Genomic DNA, 22,588 nt, shown 5'->3' with positions numbered 1-22,588 from the left:
GTCTTCATATGACAAATATAATGTATAATATATCATAGAACCATAATATATACTATGATACTGTTATTAGTGAAATTAATATAATATAGTAATTAAAATTAATTAATTACATAAAATTAATATAATGTAGACTAGATAATATTTTATATGTGATACATAATATATATTTATATTTATATATGATACATAATACAAAATATATAATCAATATAATATATAGCTTGACAAGTGGAATTGGTATACTTTTTTACTTTATCTACTTTTTGGTTTTGATCTTCTGTAACTTTTCAAAAACACTTTACTTTTCAGGTAATTAAAAATTTAAGTCCTGGGAATTCCCTGGCGGTCCAGTGGTTAGGACTTGCCGCTTTCTGTGCCAGGGGGCTAGGGTTCGATCCCTGGTTGGGGAACTAAGATCCCACAAGCCTTGCAGTGTGACCCAAAAAAAATCTGTTAAAAAAAATCCAAGTCCTAAATTTTGGGGTCAGGTTTGTGAGGGCATGTGAACAGAAATGGTGTGCCCACTCTTCCCACACGTGCGCTCACACCTTCATTCACGTGTGCACATGCACACAGATGTACAGACACGTCTATTCCCACCCTGCAGCCCTGGACTTCATACACTCAAGTATACATTTCACATCATACCCTCAAAGATAGTTAGGATTTTATTTAGTGATACTACTAAATTAATTCTTATTAATACAGAATTTATTATTTTATATTAAGTGTGAAATAAGTTTCCTTCCTTTCCCATGTCTCTGAATCCTAATGGAAAGTGGCACCAGGGGACCTAGGACAGTGGCCACATTGGAGCGAGTCACCTTCAGGGACTCATCAAGCCCTGCCACCTCCCCACCCCCCACTGTCCCCACCCTAGCTCCACAGCCCTGCCTGAGGTCTCCTCTATCCCCACCCTGGCCCTCCCTCCTCTCCCCTGCCCCCTGCCTCAGTCACTCTTCTCCCACGTGGGCTGGGGCTGGTGCTCTGGACAAAGGCTGTCCCTCCACAGGCGATAGGTGATGGAAGAAACCACGGTGAGCCAGGCCAGGTAGGGCAGCAGGAGCAGGGCAGCCAGCTTGTTGATGGGGTGCCAGATCAGCGCCGTGCTCACCACCAGCCCGAAGAGCAGCAGCAGGTGCAGCAGGGCCTGGGCAGGGGCAGGGCGGTCAGGCAGGCTGCCCTGGGAACCGGCCCTCGACCTTTCTGCAGCACCCTGGACCTAGCGAGCCAAGTTCCCAGTGCTCTGTGCATGCCACGGAAGCTCAGAGAAGTCTGCCCAACCGTTACCTGCCCACACCTGATTGACCTGCTGTGCTATCAGCTTCTGGGGCCTGGTGGCCTCATCTTCCCCTACCCTATTCCACTGCTGAGCACTGGCGCCTTACCAGACCGGGGGTGTGGGCTGTGAACAAGAGAACCAGGACAGTCCAGCTGATGGCGAGCTGCACAGCATAGAGGCCGAGGGGCAGGGCCAGGGGCCGCCCAAAGCCCCCTCCCAGGTCCTTCCACACCAGGTAGGAGGCATATCTGTGGAGAGATGGTGGCAGCAACGCTCGGAGGAGGGTGTCCTATGGTAAAAGGAGAAAGCCCTCTGGCTTAGGGCCTTTCGGTTACCAAGAGGGAATCCTTGTGGGCTGAAATCGGGGTAAGTGGGTCTAGGCATCATTTGAGGGCCGGGGGTGGGGGGGGAGGTGGGGGAAGGGATGGGGATACTGGGAGAGGGGAGAGGAAGAGGGAGGGGTTGGAATCCGAGGCAGGCACAGAGGGGACACCCCAGAAGAGGCAAGATGAGGTACCATCCCTTTAGAGGTCAGTGTACGGCAGCAGTTCAGGGCTAGGAGACTTGTTCCCACCCCAGGGCATGAGAAACAGACACTCACCCCGTGATAGAGTAGATGGTTGTCCACACCAGCAGCAAGACTTTGTGGGATGGGCACCACGGCAGCCTTCTCAGGCTGTCACACCAACCAGACATCCAGTGATGGGTGAGCAGCCAGACCAGGGTGGGCCCCAGGAGGGGCAGGGCCACAAAGGCGGCCCCTTGAGGCCACATTCTCCTTGAGGAGGTACAGTCTGGGGAGGGAGAGAACACACTGATGGTAGCCTTCTCCTAGTCCTTTCCCCGTGTCTGCCCGTCTGTCTCCTCCTACCTGACACTCTTCCCTGGCCTGGGCCCCTCATAGGCCTGGCCTGGGCCTCCTCCCCATGATTGACAGGATTAGAAGGAAAAAAAAAATGTGGTTATTCTCAGTGTCTGGAGTGACTGCCTACTCCATCCTTTCCTGTCAAGTGTCCGTGAACATGTCCTGGAGGTGCTGGAGACAGGGCTGACCAGCCCGTCTGCCTGTGCATCTTTCTATCTTTCATAGAGGCCCCACTGGGTGAGCCACATCTTCCTCCTCTGAGCCCACACTGCCTTCCCCCTTTTCCACCCTCCGTGGACTTCCTTTCTCCACACTGCTTATTTGGCACTGGGAGCGTACTGTCTAGTATTGATAACTGCTTCTTAGTGAAAGACTCCTCTCCCCCAACGTGTGTCTGGCTCCTGGATCTCAGGTCCAGGTAGGCCCGTCTTTTCTGCCTCTCTCAGTGGGTGGCACTTGGCCAGGTACATAGCAAGCCCTCGATGGGGACAGTGTCTCAGACTGAACTCAACCAAGCTGACATAACCAACCTGGAAGAACCACATTTGGAAGGCAGGAGCCAGAGATCCTTGGGAGTCTTTTCTAGTCCAGAACCGGCCTGCCCAACTGCCCCGGGTTTATCTCGCTATACCAGACCAGCAAACCCCAGGGGCCCACCCTGCTCGAGCTCCCGCCCAAATGCAAACTCAGCTGAGTGACACTGTAGATTCCTTTCTCCAAAGTTCTCATCTTCCCCTCAGGAGCTGGGGGAGGTTCCCCCTCCATGTCTTTGCTTCCAGAGGGTCGGGGCCACAAACACAACCACCCAGATTTTTTTGTGGCCTGACTTCTCAAGGAAACCACTGCTTGGTCTTTGATTAAAACACTGCCATGCTCATTTGCATGTTGCTTTGCATGTCCTTTGCATGTAGGATGATGCACAGACCCTCCTCCAACCAAGGCCCCCACCCAATACCATGCTTCTCATTCGCCCGTGATATTTCACCTTCCTCCCCATGACTGACAGGATTAGAAGGAAAAAAAATGTGCTTATTCTCAGTGTCTGGAGTGACCGCCTACTCCACCCTTTCCTGTCAAGGGTCCATGAACATGTACTGGAGGTTCTGGAGACAGGGAGAACCACCCTGTCTGCCTGTGCATCTTTCTATTTATCTTTCTCTGCTTCTCACTGTCCACGTTTTCACCTTCTGCCTTCCTGTGTCTCTATGTCTGTGTTTTCTACTTTTCTATCCAGTGTTGGAGGTTCCCCCTGACCCCCCTTCCCTTTTTCCTGTCCTCCCCACTCCTGGCGCCCCTTTATTTATCCCCAGGCCTGTGTTCTCCTTACCTCAGGCAGCATACCTCCCAGACTGAGTGCCGGGGATGTAAGATGTGTGGAGGGCAGAGGAGGGTGGGGGATGGGGAGAAGGGTGGAGTGGGGCTCCTAGCTGGCCTGCCCTTCTCCAGTGACAAGGGTGGTGACACTGGCTGGGGAGTCCAGGCTGCTGCCTGCATGGCCCGGAAGCGTTCCTCTCAGCAGGGGATGCCCTGGTCTGCTGGACCTGGCCTCTGGAGGACTCCCCTTGATGGAACTGTTGAGGCTTTGGTGCTGTGGGACCCAGACCTCTTGCAACAGCTGAGCCCCAGGCTGCCAGACTACTCATGCCTGTAGTCACTGCATCCCATGAACCAGCTTTGTGTCCACGGCGGTGGTGGGGACCCTCAGATTTCCCCAGAACTGGGGCTGTAACTGGGGCTGTCCCCAGTGAGGCAAGCACCAGCTTCGGAAATGATCTCATGAGACATGGACACAGCCCCTGGTTATTGCCTGCTAGTTGGCTTGGAGTTGAGCTTGACAGTTGTTTCACAAACCCCTAGAACCTCATGACTCAGAGGAAAAGGCAGCCAGCCTCCTGTGTGACTCAGACAGACCTTTGTCCAGCAAAGTCCCACACGTCCACTCTTCATTCCTATCAAAGTTCTGAGCACCTTTTCCTTGCTTGTCCATTAGACATGAGGTCCTCTCCCCAGGCTGGCTGCTCTCCACCATTCCTTTGCCCCATCTCTCCACTTTGGGGACCTGGGCACCCCTGGGAGGTGTTTATCCCCTCCTCCCAGGGAAGGCAGCCCAGGGGAGGGGGTGGCAGTCCGGGACAAGAGGCTAGAGAATCGTTAACTAAGACGAAAGCAGAAGCAGTTACTTATTTTCCATGGGAGATGATCACTTCAGGGCTGGGGGAGTGACCTCCGCTGCAGGAGGCCAGACCACAGTGACAAGTTACCACTTACTGAGTAACCATTTCGTGGTGTGCACTTTATATTTATTAGCTCAGTAATGACCATCATTATCCCTCGCAAAGTAAATATTATTATGTGCATTTGACAGGCAAGGGAAGTGAGGCTCAGAGGGGTTGAGCAACTAGCCTACGATTACACAGCCAGCAGGTGGGTCACTGGGTTCAGTGTTGGCAGTCTGGATCCAAAATGCCTCCCCTTTTCTCTCAGTTGGCCCATTCATTCATTCAAGTCTTTATTGAACACCTACTTTGGATCCGGCTGTACTGAGAGCTGAGGATACAGAGCAAATGGCTGGAAAAACATCCCTCTGCACAGGGAGCTTTCATTCCAGTGGCAGAGTGTCAAAGGAAGGACCAGGCTGGCAAACGGCCTGAAGTTCAACTCTCCCCCAAGTGGCAGCATCCCTGTGGGCAGTGGAAAGAGCACTGGGTAGGGAGCAGATACGGCTGTGCCCCAATGCTGCCAGCAGCTCTGGGTCATTAACTCGGTGCCTCCACCATCATATCTGTGCAGGAAGGGTGTAGAACTAGGTATTGTCTAAGCCCCCGGACAGGCCGCAATGGCATCACCTGGGGGCTTCTAAGATGTAGAACCTTAGGCCCCACCCCAGACCAACGGGATCAGAGCCTGCATTCTAACAAGGTCGCTCAGGCGGTTCGTGCGCATTATAGTTTGAGAAGCCCTGGTTAGGGTTCCTCTTACCTTGTGCCGTTTTAATAGTCTCTGGCGGGGGACAGCCACTGACCAGCAGAGGGCACTCTAGAGAGGTCTCACCTGTACCCAGGTTGTCTCCTTCTGTCCCCTCCCTTCCAGACCTAGACTACTAGTCCTAGACCTAGTACTAGACCCAGTCCTCTGACTCCTGCGATCCTCCCTCACCTTGGCTGGACTTTGCCAATAGACAGGGATAGACTCCCCACCCCTCCTTAGGGCAGCTGAGAGGCAGGACTTTGCCGGGAAGCGGGAAGTGCCAGGCCACTGCTGCCTGGATTCCCCGCCCACCTCCACTTGTCCGCTGGCTTGGCGACGGGGTCTGGCTGACCTCTCTCTCAGAGAAGGAACTACTGTTCCTGGAAAAGCCGGCAGCCTCTGGGAGCACCTACACGGTAATGTGAACACCGCCTGGGGCAGCTGGGGGTGGGGTGAGCGTTGCGATGGGGCCACCTGGGGCTCAGGGGAGGAGCCAGGCCAGCTCAGCTGGGCCTGGCGGAGTGTGGAGACCCTGTGCTGGAGGAGGAGAGGGGGAAGGGGCTTGGGAGAGGGCCACTGCCCAGTGGGTGTGAGGACCAAGGGGAGGCACTATGGAAATATAAACTGCTGATGAATGCTGCCCATGACTTAGATTTGGACTCATCCATCCTGGTACCTTTTATGTACTTCAGTAATTGGAGATCTTTCAAGGAGTAGACACAATAAGAACCAGTGACGTGGGAGAAGGGTTGAGAGTTTCCTTAAAGGATACGAGCAGAGCTTTGCAGCAGGAGCCTGGATCCTTGTGCTGGAGGAGGCAACTCCCTAGGGTTAGCTGATGGCAGCATCCTAAAGGACCCTCATCTTGGGGGAGTGCTACCCAGCATGATCAAGGGTCTGGGGCAAGACAAACCAGAGGCCTGGGTAATAAAGGGTCAGCCATGGGGTTGGGAGGCTTCCGTCTGCATTTACCTGGTTGCTGTGCTAATAGATTTGGGACCCTTCCCCTTCCTGGGGCAAAGGGGAGAATGGAGTGAGGGCCAACGCAGCCTGGAGAGCTGTCAGCCTGGGAGAAGCGGGGCTGAGCTGGGGGAGGAGTTAACCTGCTTCCGGCCAGGTAATGAATGGGCCCCTGTGAGAGGCCTTCCAGGTTGGAAGGTTGGGCAAGGGGACTCTTCTGCGCCACCCAGTGGGGTGGAGGGGATTTGGACTCTGGTCTTTGGAAGCCCTGGAAAGGTTGTTGCTATAGAAATAGGGAAAGCCCCTCCTTTCTTTCCCAAGAAAGAAAGCTGGCCCATCCCCTGCTGCTGGTGCCTTGGTGGGCAGGGGGTTGGGGGGGGCATCACTTGTTGTGGCACCAAGGATGTACCTTTAGTTCCTTATGTTTATTTTTCCTTGTATTTATTTTTGTTTCTTTCTCTTCTAACTTCATTTCCTCTAGAAGTGGAAACGAAGAGACCCTGGGGAAAAAGAAGGGGCAGGGAGAGAAAGGGAGTGTTTCTGGAAGCTCTTGTCATCTTTGCTCATCCTTCCCTTCTGCTTTCAGTTGTAGCTTAATAATCTACCCTCTGTCCTCCCTGGGGGAGATAACTTGGTGTCCTTATCTGGGAAATGGAGATAAAAATAAAAGCTAGCTCATAAAGCTGCTGTGAGGATCAAATGAGCTAGGCCACGTAGAGCGCTTTAACACACTGGCTCAGCAAATCTCCGTGAATGTTAGCTATTATTATTACAGTTATAATTCCAACTGTCTTTACTATGGAAGGACCGAAAGGATTGGATGGGACGTAAAGGGAAGTCTGCGGCTCCGACCCCCATCCCCACCAGATTCAGGCATCGCTGGCTCACTTACTTCACTTGTGTCCCCAGCCAGGGGCACGGTCTGCAGGGTTGCATGTTAAGGCCAAGGGAGCAATGCCACGCCTTCCCTTCTTGTCTACATTTTCAGTGAGGACACTGGGGGAAACAGATCCCGCCCCAGTGCTCCATCCTGACAATACAGAGGAGCTGTGGCCCCTGTTGGGGATTGGCGGGGGAGATGGGAAGGGGGCTTAGGTTTCATGGGCCCTGAGAAGGAAGGAAGAAGTTGGGCAAGGAAGGGGCAGGAGGCTTGGGGCAAGGCCTCAGCTCTGGGTGGGTGGCATAAGTGAAGGGATGATTCACTAGTGCAGATCCTAGTGAATCAACCATGGGGACCCTGGCGACTTTGAAGGAGGATGTGGTGTCTCACAGAACTCAGCCTCGGAGTAAATGAATCCCATGCCCTCAGAAGCTCCATGAGAGCCGAATAAGACATCATTGTTGGCAGGACTGAGCTTCCCACAGTTCCTGGTCCACAGCTGGTGCTCAGAAATTGTTCATTTGAGTGGGAAAGCCACACGTGACAGCATATGGTCAAGAGTTACTTAGTATGGTGGGAGGCAGCGGTGAGAGATTTCAGAGGGCGAGACTGTCAAGGGCTGGTGAGTGGGGGCCGGGACGGTGGATGGCAGTTACTCCTGAGCAGGAGGGGTCCAGGCAGGTAGATGAGGCAGGTGAGGAGAGCATGAAACAGAGAATAGCAGGACCAAAGGCCAGAGGCTAGAATTAATGAGCTGTGAGGAGCCTGGTCTTGCCCGAGGGTGGAGGTGTTGGAAATTAAGGGAGGAAGAGGGAAAGTAGGAGGGGGAGGCAGTGGATTCTGAAGGGCCTGGGGGAAGAGCTGACATCCTCACGGGAAAGTTGCTGGAAGGCCCCAGTCTGATGCTGGGAACCAGGTGAGCCTCACCGGAGGCCCCCACCTTTGGTTTTCTTTCTCTTTTTGCTTCCACTTTTAACTTTTGTTACTCTTGTATTTTACATATCCCTGTGAACTACGCTCCAACCTTTCTGGCAGAAGGAGGGGCATAAATAAACAAACATATTTGGACAGGGTTTTATCATCTACAGAATGATTTCCACATGATCTCATGCCATCTTCACCATCACTCTGAGAGGCTTTTTTTCACTTTCATTCGTTTTTAAAAAGAATTACAAAGTTAATATACAGACATGCTTGGTGGGGGGATTCAAAGAGTACAGAGAAAAGAGTTTAAGAAAATAGAAAGTCCTCTTTCACACCTTCCAGCCCCCCAAATTTTCATCTCTTTCAGTAATGACCAATGGGAATAGTTTGGGGTGTGTCCTCCCAGACCTGCACGTCCCAGGCAGGAATCACTAGCACATGTGGCTACTGAGTCCTTGAAGTAGAGAGAAGCCCAATTGCGATGTGCTGTGAGTGTAAAATACACATGGATTTCGAAGACTTAGTATGAAAAAAAGAATGTGAAATATCCCAGTAATTTTATATTGATTACCTGTTGACATGATAATATTTTGAATATATTGGGTAACATAAAATATATTATCAAAATTAATTTCTCCTGGTTCTTTTTACTTTTTTAATGTGGCCCCTAGAAAGTTTAAAAGCACATCTGTGGCTCACGTTATATCTTTATTACAGAGCACTGCTCCAGACCTTTCTCTATCATTTATATCTATACACCCATAAATATGTATCTACAGTTGTATATAGTTTTGTTGTTTACATTAATGAGATCAGAGGATGTCTAGCTCTTTGTGACTTGCTTTTCTACTCTAAGATTTTCCTATGTGAGCCCATGTAGATCAAGGGAGCTATTTTGACAGATGAGGAAACTGAGGCACATTAAACAACAGGACAAGCTCACAAACAATAGTGACCAAGGTGGCATTTGAACTCACATTCTCTAACTCCAAACCCAAGCTCTTTCTGTCTCATGAGAGAGAAATTTGATGTACTAGGTCACGGGGAGCCATGGCAGTTTCTTAAGGAAGAGGAGAGGGAGAGAAACTAATAAAGAAATTAATTTCTTTAATTTCCGTTAAAGAAATTGATCTGACCGGGGTGCATGGGTGCGCTGGGATGAAGACAATTTGATCCTTCATTGCAGCCGCTTAGAAGTCAAGTCTTAGCCTCCACGACCTTGAAAAGGCTTACCTGACACTGACCTCTTTTCCCCCCAGGCCCTTGGCCTCGGCTGGCACAGGGGTGCAGGGGAACTGGTAGCATCAAGTGACCAGGCGGATGTGCTCCCATGAGAGTTCCTTCCAACCCGCCCAGTTCCTACTGCTGGTGGGGGTTCCAGTGGCAAGTGCTGTCCTTCTGGCCCAGTGCCTTCAATGGCGCTGTCCTCGCTGGCTGGTGGGCACCTGCTGGAAGCTGGAGAGCCAAGAGGAGCCAGCCTCCCATCCCACTCCCCTACCTGAAAGTGAGTCCTCTGCGGAGGGCCCTCCAGCCTCGCTGCAGGAGATAGCTGCCTTCTACCAGGAACTGCACACGCCCACCCAAGGCCAGACTGTCATCCGACAGCTGATGCACAAGCTGTTGGTGTTTTCGGCTCGAGAGGTGGACCACCGCGGTGGCTGCCTGATGCTCCAGGATACGGGCATTTCCCTGCTCATCCCGCCAGGTAACAGCACCCAGCTTCCTCCTCAGCGTACAGTTGTTCACATTGCACATTGGACAAGGGCACCAACTCCAAGGGAGCACCATTCAGAGACATCTTCATAATTTTGAAAGTTGCTTATATGTTTAGTATGACGTTCTTGACTCCAAAGATGGATATATTACATATTTTTTACGACAGTTTTGTGGCAGGTGGAGGTAAAGGGCCTTGTTTTAGTGAACAGTGTGTTATGACGATTCTCCCATAAAGGGAAGTAAAATGTCTGGAGGAAGAGCACCTTTTGCAAATTCACACAAGCCCCTGAGCGAGCTGGCAGCAGCCCTTGGAGAAGGGGGCGACTTGCTCAGGGTCACAGCCCAAGTCAGTCGCAATCACCTTGTTCTCCTTCCACACTGCCTCTCCAAGTGCCCTGCTGCACGCCTGCTCCTGGGCTCCCGCCCCACCTCCTCTCCCACTCTGGCCTGGCCTCCTCTGCCACAGGGCTGTGCCTGCCTGCTGGGCCCATCTCAGCTCTCCCCCTCCCCAGGTGCTGTGTCTGTGGGCCGCCAGGAGCGGGTGGCACTGATCCTGGTGTGGGATCTGTCAGACGCCCCGTCGCTGTCCCGAGCCCAGGGGCTGGTGAGCCCCGTGGTGGCATGTGGCCCCCATGGGGCCTCCTTCCTGAAGCCCTGCACCCTCACCTTCAAGCACTGTGCCCAGCAGCCCAGCCAAGCCCGTACCTACAGCAGCAACACGACCCTGCTGGACGCCAAGGCCTGGAAGCCGCTGGGGCGGCCAGGAGACCACACCTCCCGGGATGAATGTCGCATCCACCTCTCCCACTTCAGGTAGGCACCAGCCCGTCAGCCTGTACTTCCTGCCCCCTTTCTTTGTCTGCCTGATCGTCACCTCTCTGTAGGGGTCTGCCCCTTTATCTGTCCAAGATGGCCTGCACACCCCGTATCCCCCTGTCCTTCCCCAGTCCCTCTGTCCTGGTGCCTATGGCAGCTTATCTTGCTCCAACCCCATCCAGGACCGTGCGTCCCACCGTGGTCCCTCTGCCTGTCTAGAAGGGTCTGGCCCAACCCTGGTCCTGTGTCTAGATGGGGCCTGTCCCATCTCCACTTCTGTCTCTAAAATTGTCTGTCTCTTCCCTGTGCCCCTGGTCAGGACTGTCCCCAAGCTGTCTAGGGCGCTTTGCCCCTCCAGTTCTCTGAGACTCTAGCCCATGGCATGCCTGTCCTTAGCTATGTCTCTCTAGGGTCTTAGGTCCCCCTGCCTCCCAGTCTCCTTGCCACCCACTGACCAGAGCAGGGCCATGCATGGTGGCCCTGAGCCCAGTGTCTTCCTTTCCCATGCTGGCTCTTCTCCCGACCCAGGGACAGTCACTGTGCCATGACTCACGTCCCTTCCCCCTAGCCGACCCCTCCACCCCACTTCTTCCCTACATGCCCTGGAATGTTCTCCTCACCTCCTTGGGAGCCCGCACAGCGGCCCCTGGTGCGGTGGGAGCCCGGTGGCAGGTGGGCTGGTCTCCCAGCCTCCCTTGCCCCACTGTGCAAGGTCCCTGTCACCGTCTCTCCCCGCAGCCTCTACACCTGTGTGCTGGAGGCAGCTGTGAGCAGGGAAGCCCGGAAGTGGCTGCAGCTGGCCGTGTTCTGCTCGCCGCTGGCCCCCGGGCAGTCTCACCTGCAGCTGCGCATCTACTTCCTCAACAACACACCCTGTGCCCTGCGGTGGGCTGTGACCAATGAGCAGCCGCACGGCGGGCGCCTGCGTGGCCCCTGCCAGCTCTTCGACTTCACCGGGGCCCGAGGGGACCAGTGCCTGAAACTCAAATACATCTCCGAGGGTGAGGGGGACAGGGCCAGGCGACGGCGCATCGGGGAGCCCGTTGGAGGGAAGGGTCTGCGCCTCCCCTGTGGTGGAAACCTGGGGGCCTCGAGTTTCTTTTTGAGATTCCTGGGCAGGCAGCAGCTTCAAGGGGGCCTTCTGGCTCTTGCTGCTGCCTCTTGGAGGCCCCGGCTTTCCCACTTCCTCCCTCTGCTGAGGAAGCCCCGGTCCCTCCCTCCGTGGGAGGCCAGCCGAGCCAGGTGTGTGGCGAGAGGAGAGGCATTGCACCCGCAGGGGCAGGGACGGAGCGGGAGGCTTCTCTTGTCCCACCTGGATGGAGCCGGTGTCGGAGGGGGAGGCCCAGTCTTCTTTTCCCTCGTTCTTTTGTGGGTTGGCTGAGGGAATTGACAGTGGGCCTAAGGGTGTTTGTGGGGTGTGGACAGGGTGCGCATGCTTGGCTGCACCTGGGCTAGTGGATGGGAGGGAGGGGGTTGAAGGGGAGGGTGGAGAGGTGCGGGGAGGAGTCTGGGTGCTGGTAGAAGGAAGACCGCTCCCAGGGTCCCCACCCAGGCTCTGGGGCCTCCCATCCACTTGAGTCACCCTCCTGCCTTTGCTCCCTCCCCATCCCTCCCCTCAGTGCCCTGCACAGTGCCTGCCACAGGGTGACCTCCTTAAACCCTTGTAGAAGTCTCCCCTCTTGAGGCCCTCTGTCCCTCTGCCCCCTCCCCAGGTTGGGAGAACGTGGACGACAGCAGTTGCCAGCTGGTTCCCCATCTGCACATCTGGCATGGAAAGTGCCCCTTCCGCTCCTTCTGCTTCCGGAGAAAAGCAGGTAGCCCAGGAACCCCGTGTCTACCTCCTGCCCTCTCCTCTCCCCTCCTGGTCACCCTGGAGCCCTACAGCTCCTCATTCGGCCATGCCTGCAGACCCTCTCTTAAAGGTTAGGGGCCGCAGCAGATCTCTGCAGAGAGAAAGATGGGGGGCTACACAGCTGCTTCAGATTTCCAAAGCCTTACACTGGAGTCCCTTTTGCTCTCCTGCTCTCCTCTCCTGGGCCTTTTCCTCTCTCACCTGCTACGTCTCCTCTTTGTAGCCAATGAGAACGAGGACTGCTCAGCACTGACCAATGAGATCATTGTCACCATGCACACCTTCCAGGATGTGAGTTGGAGCTGAGGGGCAGAGGAAGGGCAGGGCCTGGGGGAGTCCTGGGCAAAGTGGGCGAGGGTCTGGTGCCTAGGAAGTATGGCTCTAATCACATAATCAAGCTGGTGAAGAGGGCATTCTTCCAGGGGCAGGGACTGCCTGGCCTCCAAGTTACCCTCCATCTTTGACTCTCCTGTCTATCCCTGGATGAATCTAGCAGGAGGGTAAAAGAACCAAACCCTACATGAACCCTTTCTTCCAACCTGGAGGAACTTGGGCATCAAAGAGAAGTGGTTTCTTTCTGGACAGATTGTCTACATCTGAGAGATGGTGCTGTGTATCTTTAGGTGGAGCGTGACCCAGGAAGGGGGTCTTGAGTAGGTGGGATGGGAGTTAGAGATCCCACTCTCCCGAGGGAAGACATGAAGAAATCAGGATTGGAGAGTCTTTGGGGAACCATGTGGCATCTTACTGGAGAGTAGGCAGATACCCCTCTGGGTATCACTTGGGGAGGAGGAACCAAGGAGAGGAGGAATGGAGGAAGGGGGCACATATGCCCAAGTTCAGTGTCTCTATTATTAGATGACCTCCCCTGCCCTTGACCCCACCCAGGACTTCTCCTGGTGTCTTAGGATGTACCTTGTTTGGTCTTCATGTCCCAGGTCCCAAAGAGCTCTGAGCAAACTTAAGGCTGAAGGCTGTGGGGTTGGGGAAGCAGAGGGTAGAGGGTGTTGATTGGGGTGGGGCTGTGTCTCCTGGTTAAGTGTCTCCGGTGACAGGCTGAAGGAGAGACACGAGGCATGGAGGTGGGTGCCCCGGCTTCTGGTTCAGAGGGATGTCTCATGATCCCTAAGTGTGTTCCCCGCCCCTCTGTTGGCTCAGGGCTTGGAGACCAAGTACATGGAAATCCTCAGATTCCAGGCATCGGAGGAGGAATCCTGGACAGCGCCACCCCCTGTGACCCAGCCACCCCCATGCAACAGGTGAGGTGGCGGTTGCTTGAGCTGCTGCCCGGGGAATGTTTGGGATTCCTGCCTTTGGGCTTGCAGGGCGAGCACGGCATTGAGGTGTCTGTGGAACCAGGCTGGGTCTCTTGATCCTCCCCTCCAAGGACACCCTTTCCTCCTGCCTCAGGCTGCCCCCAGAGCTCTTCGAGCGGCTGCAGATGTTGTTGGAGCCAAACAGCATCACTGGCAATGACTGGCGACGACTGGCCTCCCACCTGGGGCTCTGTGGTACGAAAATCCGGTAAGAGGGATGAGGTCCGGTAAGAGGCACAGAGGGGGAGGGTGGACTGGGGTGGGTGTTCTCAGGACCCCTTGGAGACTGGACCATTCACAAAAGAGTGACTTAAAAGTCAGGGAGCAGCTACTCCCCACCCTATTTCTCAGAACAGGGTTGATTTCATTGACAATGACCTCATTGGTTTGGGCCAAGCAGTCCTCGTTCTCATGGCTACAAAGAGGAGAGGACACGGCAGGTGAGAGAGGAAAAGGCCAGGGGAGAGGAGCAGGGGAAGTGAAAGGGACTCCACAGGAAGGCTTTGGACATCTTTCTATTTTATCACTGTGTTCTTGGTACCTAGAATGATGCCTGCCTCATGGCTGGTGTTCAATACATAAATATTGGTTCAATAAATATTCAAAGTGGATCGGTTGACATGTAAGTCATTGGTACATACTGAGTGCTTGACATACTGTGCCCTGAGGGGCAGAACAGCAGACTATAGGATAATGTGTATAAAGCATGTAGCTGAGTGCCTGGCACAGGTTAATTCAATAAACATTAGCAGTAGTGGGGACAGCGCAGCCATGGTCTCAAGAGAGATCAGTAAACCAATTCTGAGCTAAGCCCCAGCACCCGGATGATGACGGGTGGTCAGGGAAGACTTCACCCAGGAGATGGGACTAGAGTTGGATCTGGAAAATAGGGTAGATTTTAAAATCACCCATTTATTAAACCTTTATCAAGTACCTTCTAAGTCCTGGAAAACCTATGCTAAGCATTGGGATACAGGATGAATGAGATATGGTCCCAGAACCAAGGAGGTCACCCTCTAGTAAGGGATACAGAGAGCTTAAAAAAATCAAGGCAAGTGCTCCTTTGACCTTACTGTATGTATCCCATATTGCATAGCAAGTTGAAAACAGAGACATAAAATGGCTGAAGCAAGAATAATGAAGACTTATGTCAATTACAGTTGACCCCTGAACAATGTGGGAGTTAGAAGTGTGACCCTCCATGCAGTCGAAAATCGTAGTATAACTTATAGTCGGCCCTCCATATCCACGGTTGTGCCTCCACAGATTCAACCAACCAGGGACCAGGTAGCACTGTAGTATTTACTGTTGAAAAAATCTGCATATAAGTGGACCCACATAGTTCAAAGTGGTGTTGTTCAAGGGTCAACTATATATCTCCATTAAATAAAAAAGAATAATAAAGACTTGTGGGAGCTATGTCCAGAAGTCTGAACTGAGGGATGCAGAATGGTCTCCTCCACCTGGGAGGTGGGAATGAGGGCTTCAGAAACAGGTGTTGGGGAAGTAGGGGATCCACCTTCCTGTTTGCGGGAGGAGAGGAGGAGAGGAGGTGGTGGGTCTGGTGTGTTTAAGGTGAGAAGGAAGCTTCACGATGGGAGCAGGGAGAAAAGGTCAGAAAAAACAGGGCAAGGCCAAGTGGTGGGTAAGCCAGAAAGTCAGGGGAGGGGGCTTGGTTAGTAGGTGAAAGAGACTCTGGAAGGTTTTTGAGCAGAGGAGGGTCACCCCTGGGAGCAACTGTTTCCTTAGTGGTGGGTAGGATGGGGCCTGGGATGGGGGGCTGGGGGAGAGTGTGTTTGGGCTGGGGGTGGGGGGTAGAGAAGGCAAATACAGAACATCAGAGCTGGAAGCGACCTTAGAGGTCCGCTCACCCAAGCCCTCGTGTAAGAAGAGGAAACTGAGGCCTAGAGGGGAGTAGGCTTTGAGCCAGGGCCATCTCTGATTTCAAGTCCTGGACCCTCCCAACATCCCGAGTGCCCTGGAAGGCAGTTAAGAGCAGGATGAGGACCAGAGCTGGGGGAGGGGGTGGATCTCCCTGCAGTGCCCCTCCCCCCCCCCTCACCTCCTCCCCGCACCCTCCCGGCCAGGTTCCTGTCCTGCCAGCGCAGCCCCGCGGCAGCCATCCTGGAGGTGTTTGAGGAGCAGAACGGCAGCCTGCAGGAGCTGCACTACCTCATGACCATCATGGAGCGGCTGGACTGCGCCTCCGTCATCCAGAACTACCTGAAGGGGACGCAAAGCGATAGCCCAGCCCGGGTCGGCTGGGTCGCCCAGGAGAACCAGGGCCTGGAGCTGGATGAGAAGCTCTGAGAGCCCCGCTATGGGGCAGGGTGGAGCTCTGTCCACCGGGATGTGCCCCTACACCTAGGAAGAAAACAGCTGCAGTTCCTGGCTGTGCCCACCGACCTCATCAGGACCCTTGGACGGTGCCTGGGGCCACCGCGAGTCCGGACGCCTCCTCGGGTCAGGACCACCCTTTCGGCCCACGTCGTCCTGCGTGCAGATCCCTTCCTGGCCGGCAGGGGGCGCAGGAGCCCAGGAGATGGCCCCAGCGTGGCTAGCCTTAGGGAAACTATTTAATAGACCAATGGACTGTTAGGCTGCCCTGTTGGCACCCCTTGGGGACTGGTTAGTCCACGAGTATTCACTGAGCACTTAGTGATACCCGGCACTGGACTGGGTGTCATGGGGACTCCTGGAATATATGAGGTCGGCTTTGGAGCCTTGTGGAAACCACAGTTCTCCTGTGGGAACCAAGATGCCCTCGTAGGAGCTGAGGGCAAACACTAAACCAGCAGCACATGCCCTGTGGTTAGGGGATGTGGATGTGGTATGAATTGTACCTGCATTAGGAGTTGGGAAGGGAGGGAGCTGAGTATGGGCTGGAGCAGTGAGAAAGCATCATGGAGGATGTAGGAGAGATGATTTACAAAGAGTGAGATCTTAAGGTGGGGGAAGGCGGGGATGTGACTGGACTTACAGTAGGAGCCGGGTGAGCGTGGGGTGCTGAGTCATCAAGGAGCCCAGCGTGCTGGGTGTGAGGTGAGAGCAGGACAAGGGTTCAAGGCCAGATCTAAAGATGGACAGTCATAGCTGGCTGTCCACCTGTCTCCTTTGACTTCCTTTGTTTCTTTATCCTCCCATCCTTGCCTTGTCTTCCTCTCTCTGTGCCATTATCTCTGTCATAAAACATCAAAGCTGAAAAGAAACTTCAAGATTATTATTGTTGTCCAACCTTTTAATCTCTTTATCTTGAACTGTGTGAGTTTTAAGTCTCTCTGACTTCATTTTGCTGTCGCTGGCCCCTGCAGTGGCTCCGTCCCTGAATCTGTCTCTCTTTTACTCCTGGCCTTAGCATCTTTTTGTCTATACCTACTTAGTGTACCTGCCCTTGTGTGTTTCTTTCTCTGAAATCCTCAGTTATTTCCCTCAGGTAAGTGTCTCTAAACCACGGTTAAGGATCAAAGGCTATTGAGAGACACTGGTCTACCCTAGGAATGGATGGGTGGGGATTTTACCCCATGAGTCAAGATCCACTTTAGGGTCAGGAAATAGAGGATAGGGATTAAAGAACATCCCATTCAGTCAACTCTTTATTCAGCACCTACTGCGTGTTAGACACTGTATAGAAAATAAATCAGTAGTCTGGGTCCTGAAAAGAGAACAAAGGATTTGACTCAATTTAAGCAATTCTTTTGTTTGCAAACAGGTGTTGTTAATTTTTTCAAGGGCAGACAAATGATCTCTCTGGCAACACTAACAATTTCTTCTGTATTTAATTAAAAAATATTAAAGCTTTTTCTATGATGAACAACATTGTATAATAAAATATGAAAACTGCCTTTCTTTGTTACTAGCTGTATTTTGCTCAGACTGATAAATTTGAATGTGGGTATGAATGGTTTTATGCGGTAAAATTGTACTGATGGGGGCCGGCTGGAGAGAAGCATTTTGTAGATTGTGCTTCCAGCGTGGTAAATCAGGGAGGTTCTCTTCCCTTTCTGTTGGAAGCAAGCCTTCAGGGTGGGGCCCTCTCACCCTCCCCCTCTTCCCCTAACCCCATCCATTCTCTGTTAGTCCTCCCACCGCATCGGGGGCTGCCAGCCACTCCAGGCTGGTACCTTGGCCTTCTCCCTCTTCATTTGGCTCAGGATTGAGCTACTAAGAGCATCTTTCTCCCCTGGAGTCTGGTACAGTTTTCCCCTTTCCTCCTATTGTCTATTCCTTGCTTTCCATGCCAGCCAGAGTCATCTTTATTTTGTGTTACTCCCTACCCTGGAACAAATCACTTTAAGAGTGTCAAGTCTTTTGGAATAAAAGCCATGAAGGAGGGACTTCCCTGGTGGCACAGTGGTTAAGAATCTGCCTGCCAATGCAGGGGACACAGGTTCGAGCCCTGGTCTGGGAAGATTCCCACATGCCGTGGAGCAACTAAGTGCATGAGCCACAACTACTGAGCCTGCGCTCTAGAGCCCGCGAGCCACAACTACTGAGCCTGCGCGTCTGGAGCCTGTGCTACGCAACGGGAGAGGCCGCGACAGTGAGAGGCCTGCGCACCGCGATGAAGAGTGGCCCCCGCTCGCCACAGCTGGAGAAAGCCCTCGCACAGAAACGAAGACCCAACACAGCCAAAAATAAATAAAATAAATTAATAAAAAAAAAAAAAAAAAAAGAAAAGAATCTGCCTGCCCACGTAGGGGACATGGGTTCGATCCCCGGTCTGGGAAGATCCCACATGCCGTGGAGCAACTAGCCTGTGCACCACAACTACTGAGCCCACATGCCACAACTTCTGAAGCCCGCGCGCCTAGAGCCCGTGCTCTGCAACCAGAGAAGCCACCGCAGTGAGAAACCTGCGCACCGCAACGAAGAGTAGCCCCTGCTCGCTGCAACTAGAGGAAGCCCGCACGCAGCAACGAAGACCCAACGCAGCCAAAAAAAAGCCATGGAGGAAGGGGGGGTTCTAGGATGGGAGGGACTACCTTCTGGCCCCCACCTTAATCCGTCAGAATGGGCTCACAGTGAAGGGAAAGGGAGTCTTGGATATCTTGAGGTAGGTGGCAAGCTCCCTGATGCCTGTAAGGTGGATCTTTCCTTTCTCAAATCAAACCTGATTGGCACACATTTGCCAGCACCTAAAGCCAAGAGATGGCGTGATCCGGGGGCATTGGGACACTTAGTGGTCAGCCCTGACTCTAGTGCGAATTAGCCTGGCTCTTCCCTTCTGGTTTCAGTCTCTACTTTGGGATGAAGGGACCATGTTCAAGGCTCTCCAAGGGCCTCTTTTGATTTCATGGGCCTGTGCAGAGATGGCACACAGAGGACCCAGGGAGCATCCTCTTGGGGACTTTTCTTTGTGTGTTGCCTTTAAATAGAGCAAGTGGTCACTGCTTGTGGCCTTACCTCCAGCCCTTTCCCTGGTAGGTTACCTCCCTGGTCCCTAAAGACACCAAATTTGTGACTTCTCTTACGCATGTTGCAGAAGCCCATGCCTAAACTTCCACCTGTTGTGTTTAGAGCCGGGAGGAGAATGAACAGTAAAGGTCGTGTCCAGGTCTGCAAGCTTAGAGGCTCCAGTGCCCAGAGGTAACACATGTCCTTGGGACCTCATCTGCCTGCGAGTGACATTCATGCCAATGTCAGATCCAAGCTGTCCATCAGAATACAGTGAAAGCCACATAGTGAAGCCTACAGTTTCTAGTAGTCACATCAAAAAATGTAAAAAGAAACAAGTGAAGTCAGGTTATAATAATATATTTTGCTTAACCTAATATACCCAGAATATTATAATTTCCACATGTAATCAATGTAAAACTTATTAATAGCATATTTTACATTCTTTTTTCATAAAGTATTTGGGATCTGGTGTGTATTTTACAATTACAGCACATCTCGATTTGTATCAAAAGTGTGCTAAATTTTCATTGGAAATATTTGATCTATATTTAGCTTTCATAAAATTTATAGTTGAAAAAGTATATTTACATACACAAGTTAAACAAGCTGAAAGTTTTCCAAAAATGAAATGAGGTATGAATTAAAAAATTTAAATCAATTGAAATAAAATAAAAATTCAGTTCCTCAGTGGCACCAGCCACATTTTAAGTGGTCCGTAGGTATGTCTGGCTAGTGGGTTCCGTGATGGACAGTGCAAATCTGGATTATGGACCCAGCTGGGTATAACTTTATAGTATACTCACCTATTCATTCATCAAACATTTGCTGAACACCTGCCCTGCACAAAGTGTTGGTTATAAAACTTCAGTGAAGAAGAGAGCATTCTTGTTCTGTTAGAAGCTCCTGGGATGGTGGGAGTCAGAGAAGAGCACTTGTCTTCCATCCCTCTCTGCACCTGACTTAAGAAGGAAATAGGGGATGAGGCCCAGGCAGACACTCTGTGCTGCAGGAATGACTCAGATGGCAGCGTGGTACTGAGGCATGGATTTAGAGTCAGGTGTTCCTGGCTCACCCAGCACATCAGGTGGGTTCTCAGTTGCTGACAACAGAATCCACTCTTGCTGGGGATTACAGACAGGAGATCTTACCCTGAAGAATAAAGAATCATTTGGAGGGCTGAGAAACAGGACTGAGGTAAAGTTTCCAGAATGATGCCCTAAACTGGGTGGTAGCATCAGCCCAAGGGGGGAAACTGGTATTACTGTGGCTGCTGCTACCAGGCTCTGGAGAGCAGGACCTCAACTTTACTGCAGCCCCTCCTGCCACCACCTCTGTCACTTCTGAGTTGGGAACCAGACCTCACCACCACCTCTGAAAGCTGAGGCCTCTGCTGTCATCCATGTCGGCCGAAATGGAAGCTCCAGGCACTGCCCACCTTTTCATACTACCCATTTCTGAATCAAACCTCAAGTGGAGGGAGAGAACATCAGAGAGTCAGAGCCTAGATCACATGGTGAATCCTAGCTGCAAAGGAGTCTGGAAATTTGAATTCTGACTTTAATACTGGGAGGATGGGACTCATTACCTGCAGATATCCCCAAATATGGAAAAAACTACGCAAAAGGTGATGGACAGCTGTGAATATGATAGATGTCCACTATAGCCAAGGTGTGGTTAATGCTGTGGTTCCAGGGAGCAAACTCTCTTCACGAAAATAGTCATGCCCTCAGCAGGTGTTGGCCTTATTCCCTGACTTGCAGAATCTTCTCAATAAAGCACAACTGCACACATCCCTCAGGGCATCCCTCTGATCCCTGCACAATCCAGGATCAGGCTTGGACACGTTTCATGAGCACACAGCAAAAGGTCGCCAGCAGTAGTGAACTGATTTACTCAATGCCTTCTCCAGCCCCACTTGCCTTCCTGTACTGCAGAGGCTGAAAACTAAACCTACATTTCCCAGGCTCCCTGGCAGATGGGGATCTAGATGTGTTTAGGTTCTGCCAATCAGCTGAACTCAGGTCGGACTTTGATTTGGCATTGAATAATGGGGGGAGTTGAACAGGGCAAGAGGCTGGTGCCTGTTTTGAGGAGTGGATTGAAGCGGTCCAGGAACCGGCAGCTGTGGCTACACCTTCCTGACATGACAGCTTTCTCAGTGGCGTGGTTCTGTGGTGTGGTTTGGGGACTCAATACTGGAAGTCCTACTTAGAGTCTATTCCTTTAGCCTTTCCAATGATTCTGTGAACTATCTAGAGTCCATAATATATTGCTGTCTGCTTAAACTAGCTCGAGGGAGAATCTGTCATGTACAACAGCTAAGACCCCTATCCAATGTGCCCATGAGTCTTTCTCTGGAAAGACTGTCCTTTGTTCTGTGATCATACCCTTTCTTCTTTGCTGGTGTCAAAGGGCCTATTAGCTTATGAAAGAATAGTAATGGAGATGATAGTTTTATTAAAATGCCCTTACTTGTCAAAATAAAAAGGTAGTGATCCTATGTTTATTTTCCTCTTCCCAATTTAAAAAACAAAACAAATAAATTTATTGGTCTTTGAAATTCAAAAGCCTGGGAATATTCTTTTATGAGTACTGTCATCCTTATTCATCCTTTTTAAAGCCTTACACAGGTATGTTTATTCATCTACTCAGCACATTTTTGACTATTTATTATGTGCTTAGAATCCCTCATTTATTTCCTTATCTTCAGGTAATCTTTCTCACACTGGCTTTGTTCTAATCTATGCTAGTTTCTTATTGGTAGAGATGTTATGGCTCCTGGCCAGCAAAAACTATCATCAATACTAGCTGGTTAGTGTCATGTAATAAAGACATTAGCCTGAGGACAGGAATATGCTTTATACTAGCTATCGACCCTCAGGTGGGAATAGATTTGTTTTCCAAATAAACTAGGAAAGATGCACTCCAAAAATTAGACTAATATTTATGAAATGCTGAAGTGGGTGAAGATGGGATTGTAGAAAATTCCTTAGTTGGGTAGAGAGTAGAGATGGGAATAGGGAAGAGTCTAACACTTGATCCAGGGAGGAACTGGCCATCCTGCCCCTGGGAATCCCAGAAAAACATAAGGAGAGTGTGTGACAGAGAAGGGGACCCAGTGGCATTGGTCATCTTGGAGATCTACCAGGAAAACCTTCACATCTTGCTTGTGCCCATCCACGGGGCTTCCCCAAAGTTGGGGCTCTTGAGCTCTGGCTGAAGAGGCCATCTGTGGCTAGGTGGCAGAAGTGGACCACTTTCAGTGCACACAACCTGAGCCCTTGGGAAGTTTCAATTTCTGGAAACTCTCCTTCTTTGTGTGTCTGTGCTGTCCTTTCTGCTGATGACTACCCTCTTCTTTCTGGGCCAAGCTGGTCAGATATGACTAAGGTACATTCCATCCTGGGGAGAAGATCAGGTGACCTTTTTACTTCAGCCTTTGTTTTTCTCCCTTAATGAACTTTTAATGTTATTAGATTTTTATCAAAGCATAATGTGGTTCCATTCCCTTGAGGCCAAGTCTTGGAAGACTGGAAATATGGCCTGACTCTGCTGTTTACTAGCTGTGTGACCTTGAGTGAGTTGATTAACATCTATCTGATTCCATTTCCTC

The 22,588-nt window shown here is 51.7% G+C and overlaps 2 protein-coding genes across 10 annotated transcripts in view; one reads left to right on the top strand and one right to left on the bottom strand.

Annotated features, from left to right (window-relative positions):
- The window catches only part of UNC5CL (unc-5 family C-terminal like), a 28,130-nt gene extending 8,455 nt beyond the window's left edge, over positions 1-19,675 (top strand). The window contains exons 1-9 of one of the 2 annotated variants that reach the window (XM_082347839.1): positions 5,444-5,530; positions 9,138-9,583; positions 10,107-10,407; positions 11,149-11,411; positions 12,123-12,224; positions 12,486-12,553; positions 13,421-13,521; positions 13,673-13,786; positions 15,666-19,675. In XM_082347839.1, coding sequence (XP_082203965.1) covers positions 9,199-9,583; positions 10,107-10,407; positions 11,149-11,411; positions 12,123-12,224; positions 12,486-12,553; positions 13,421-13,521; positions 13,673-13,786; positions 15,666-15,888 — 1,557 coding nt within the window. In that variant the 5' untranslated portion in view covers positions 5,444-5,530; positions 9,138-9,198 and the 3' untranslated portion in view covers positions 15,889-19,675. Of the gene's footprint in view, positions 1-5,443; positions 5,531-9,137; positions 9,584-10,106; positions 10,408-11,148; positions 11,412-12,122; positions 12,225-12,485; positions 12,554-13,420; positions 13,522-13,672; positions 13,787-15,665 lie in introns of those variants that run through there. The other variant, XM_082347840.1, reaches the window with a different exon arrangement.
- TSPO2 (translocator protein 2) lies at positions 646-6,175 on the bottom strand. Of its 8 annotated transcripts, none has more exons than XM_082347891.1 (5): positions 6,087-6,175; positions 4,672-4,828; positions 1,884-2,076; positions 1,389-1,530; positions 646-1,150 (listed from the first exon to the last, which is right to left on the bottom strand). In XM_082347891.1, exons 2-5 carry the CDS (start codon positions 4,748-4,750, stop codon positions 950-952), a joined length of 615 nt encoding a protein of 204 aa, XP_082204017.1. In that variant the 5' UTR covers positions 4,751-4,828; positions 6,087-6,175; the 3' UTR covers positions 646-949. The 8 variants fall into 8 exon arrangements, with proteins under 8 accessions (XP_082204017.1, XP_082204019.1, XP_082204022.1 ...); XM_082347893.1 differs by lacking the exon at positions 6,087-6,175 and adding an exon at positions 5,127-5,427; XM_082347896.1 differs by lacking the exon at positions 4,672-4,828 and having other exon boundaries at positions 6,087-6,130.
- Positions 19,676-22,588: the final 2,913 nt, after the last annotated feature.

The sequence above is a fragment of the Balaenoptera borealis genome, assembly GCF_965194805.1.
Source record: "Balaenoptera borealis genome assembly, chromosome: 12".
Classification (NCBI taxonomy): Eukaryota; Metazoa; Chordata; class Mammalia; order Artiodactyla; family Balaenopteridae; genus Balaenoptera; species Balaenoptera borealis.
This window is presented reverse-complemented; position numbering and strand designations above follow the sequence as displayed.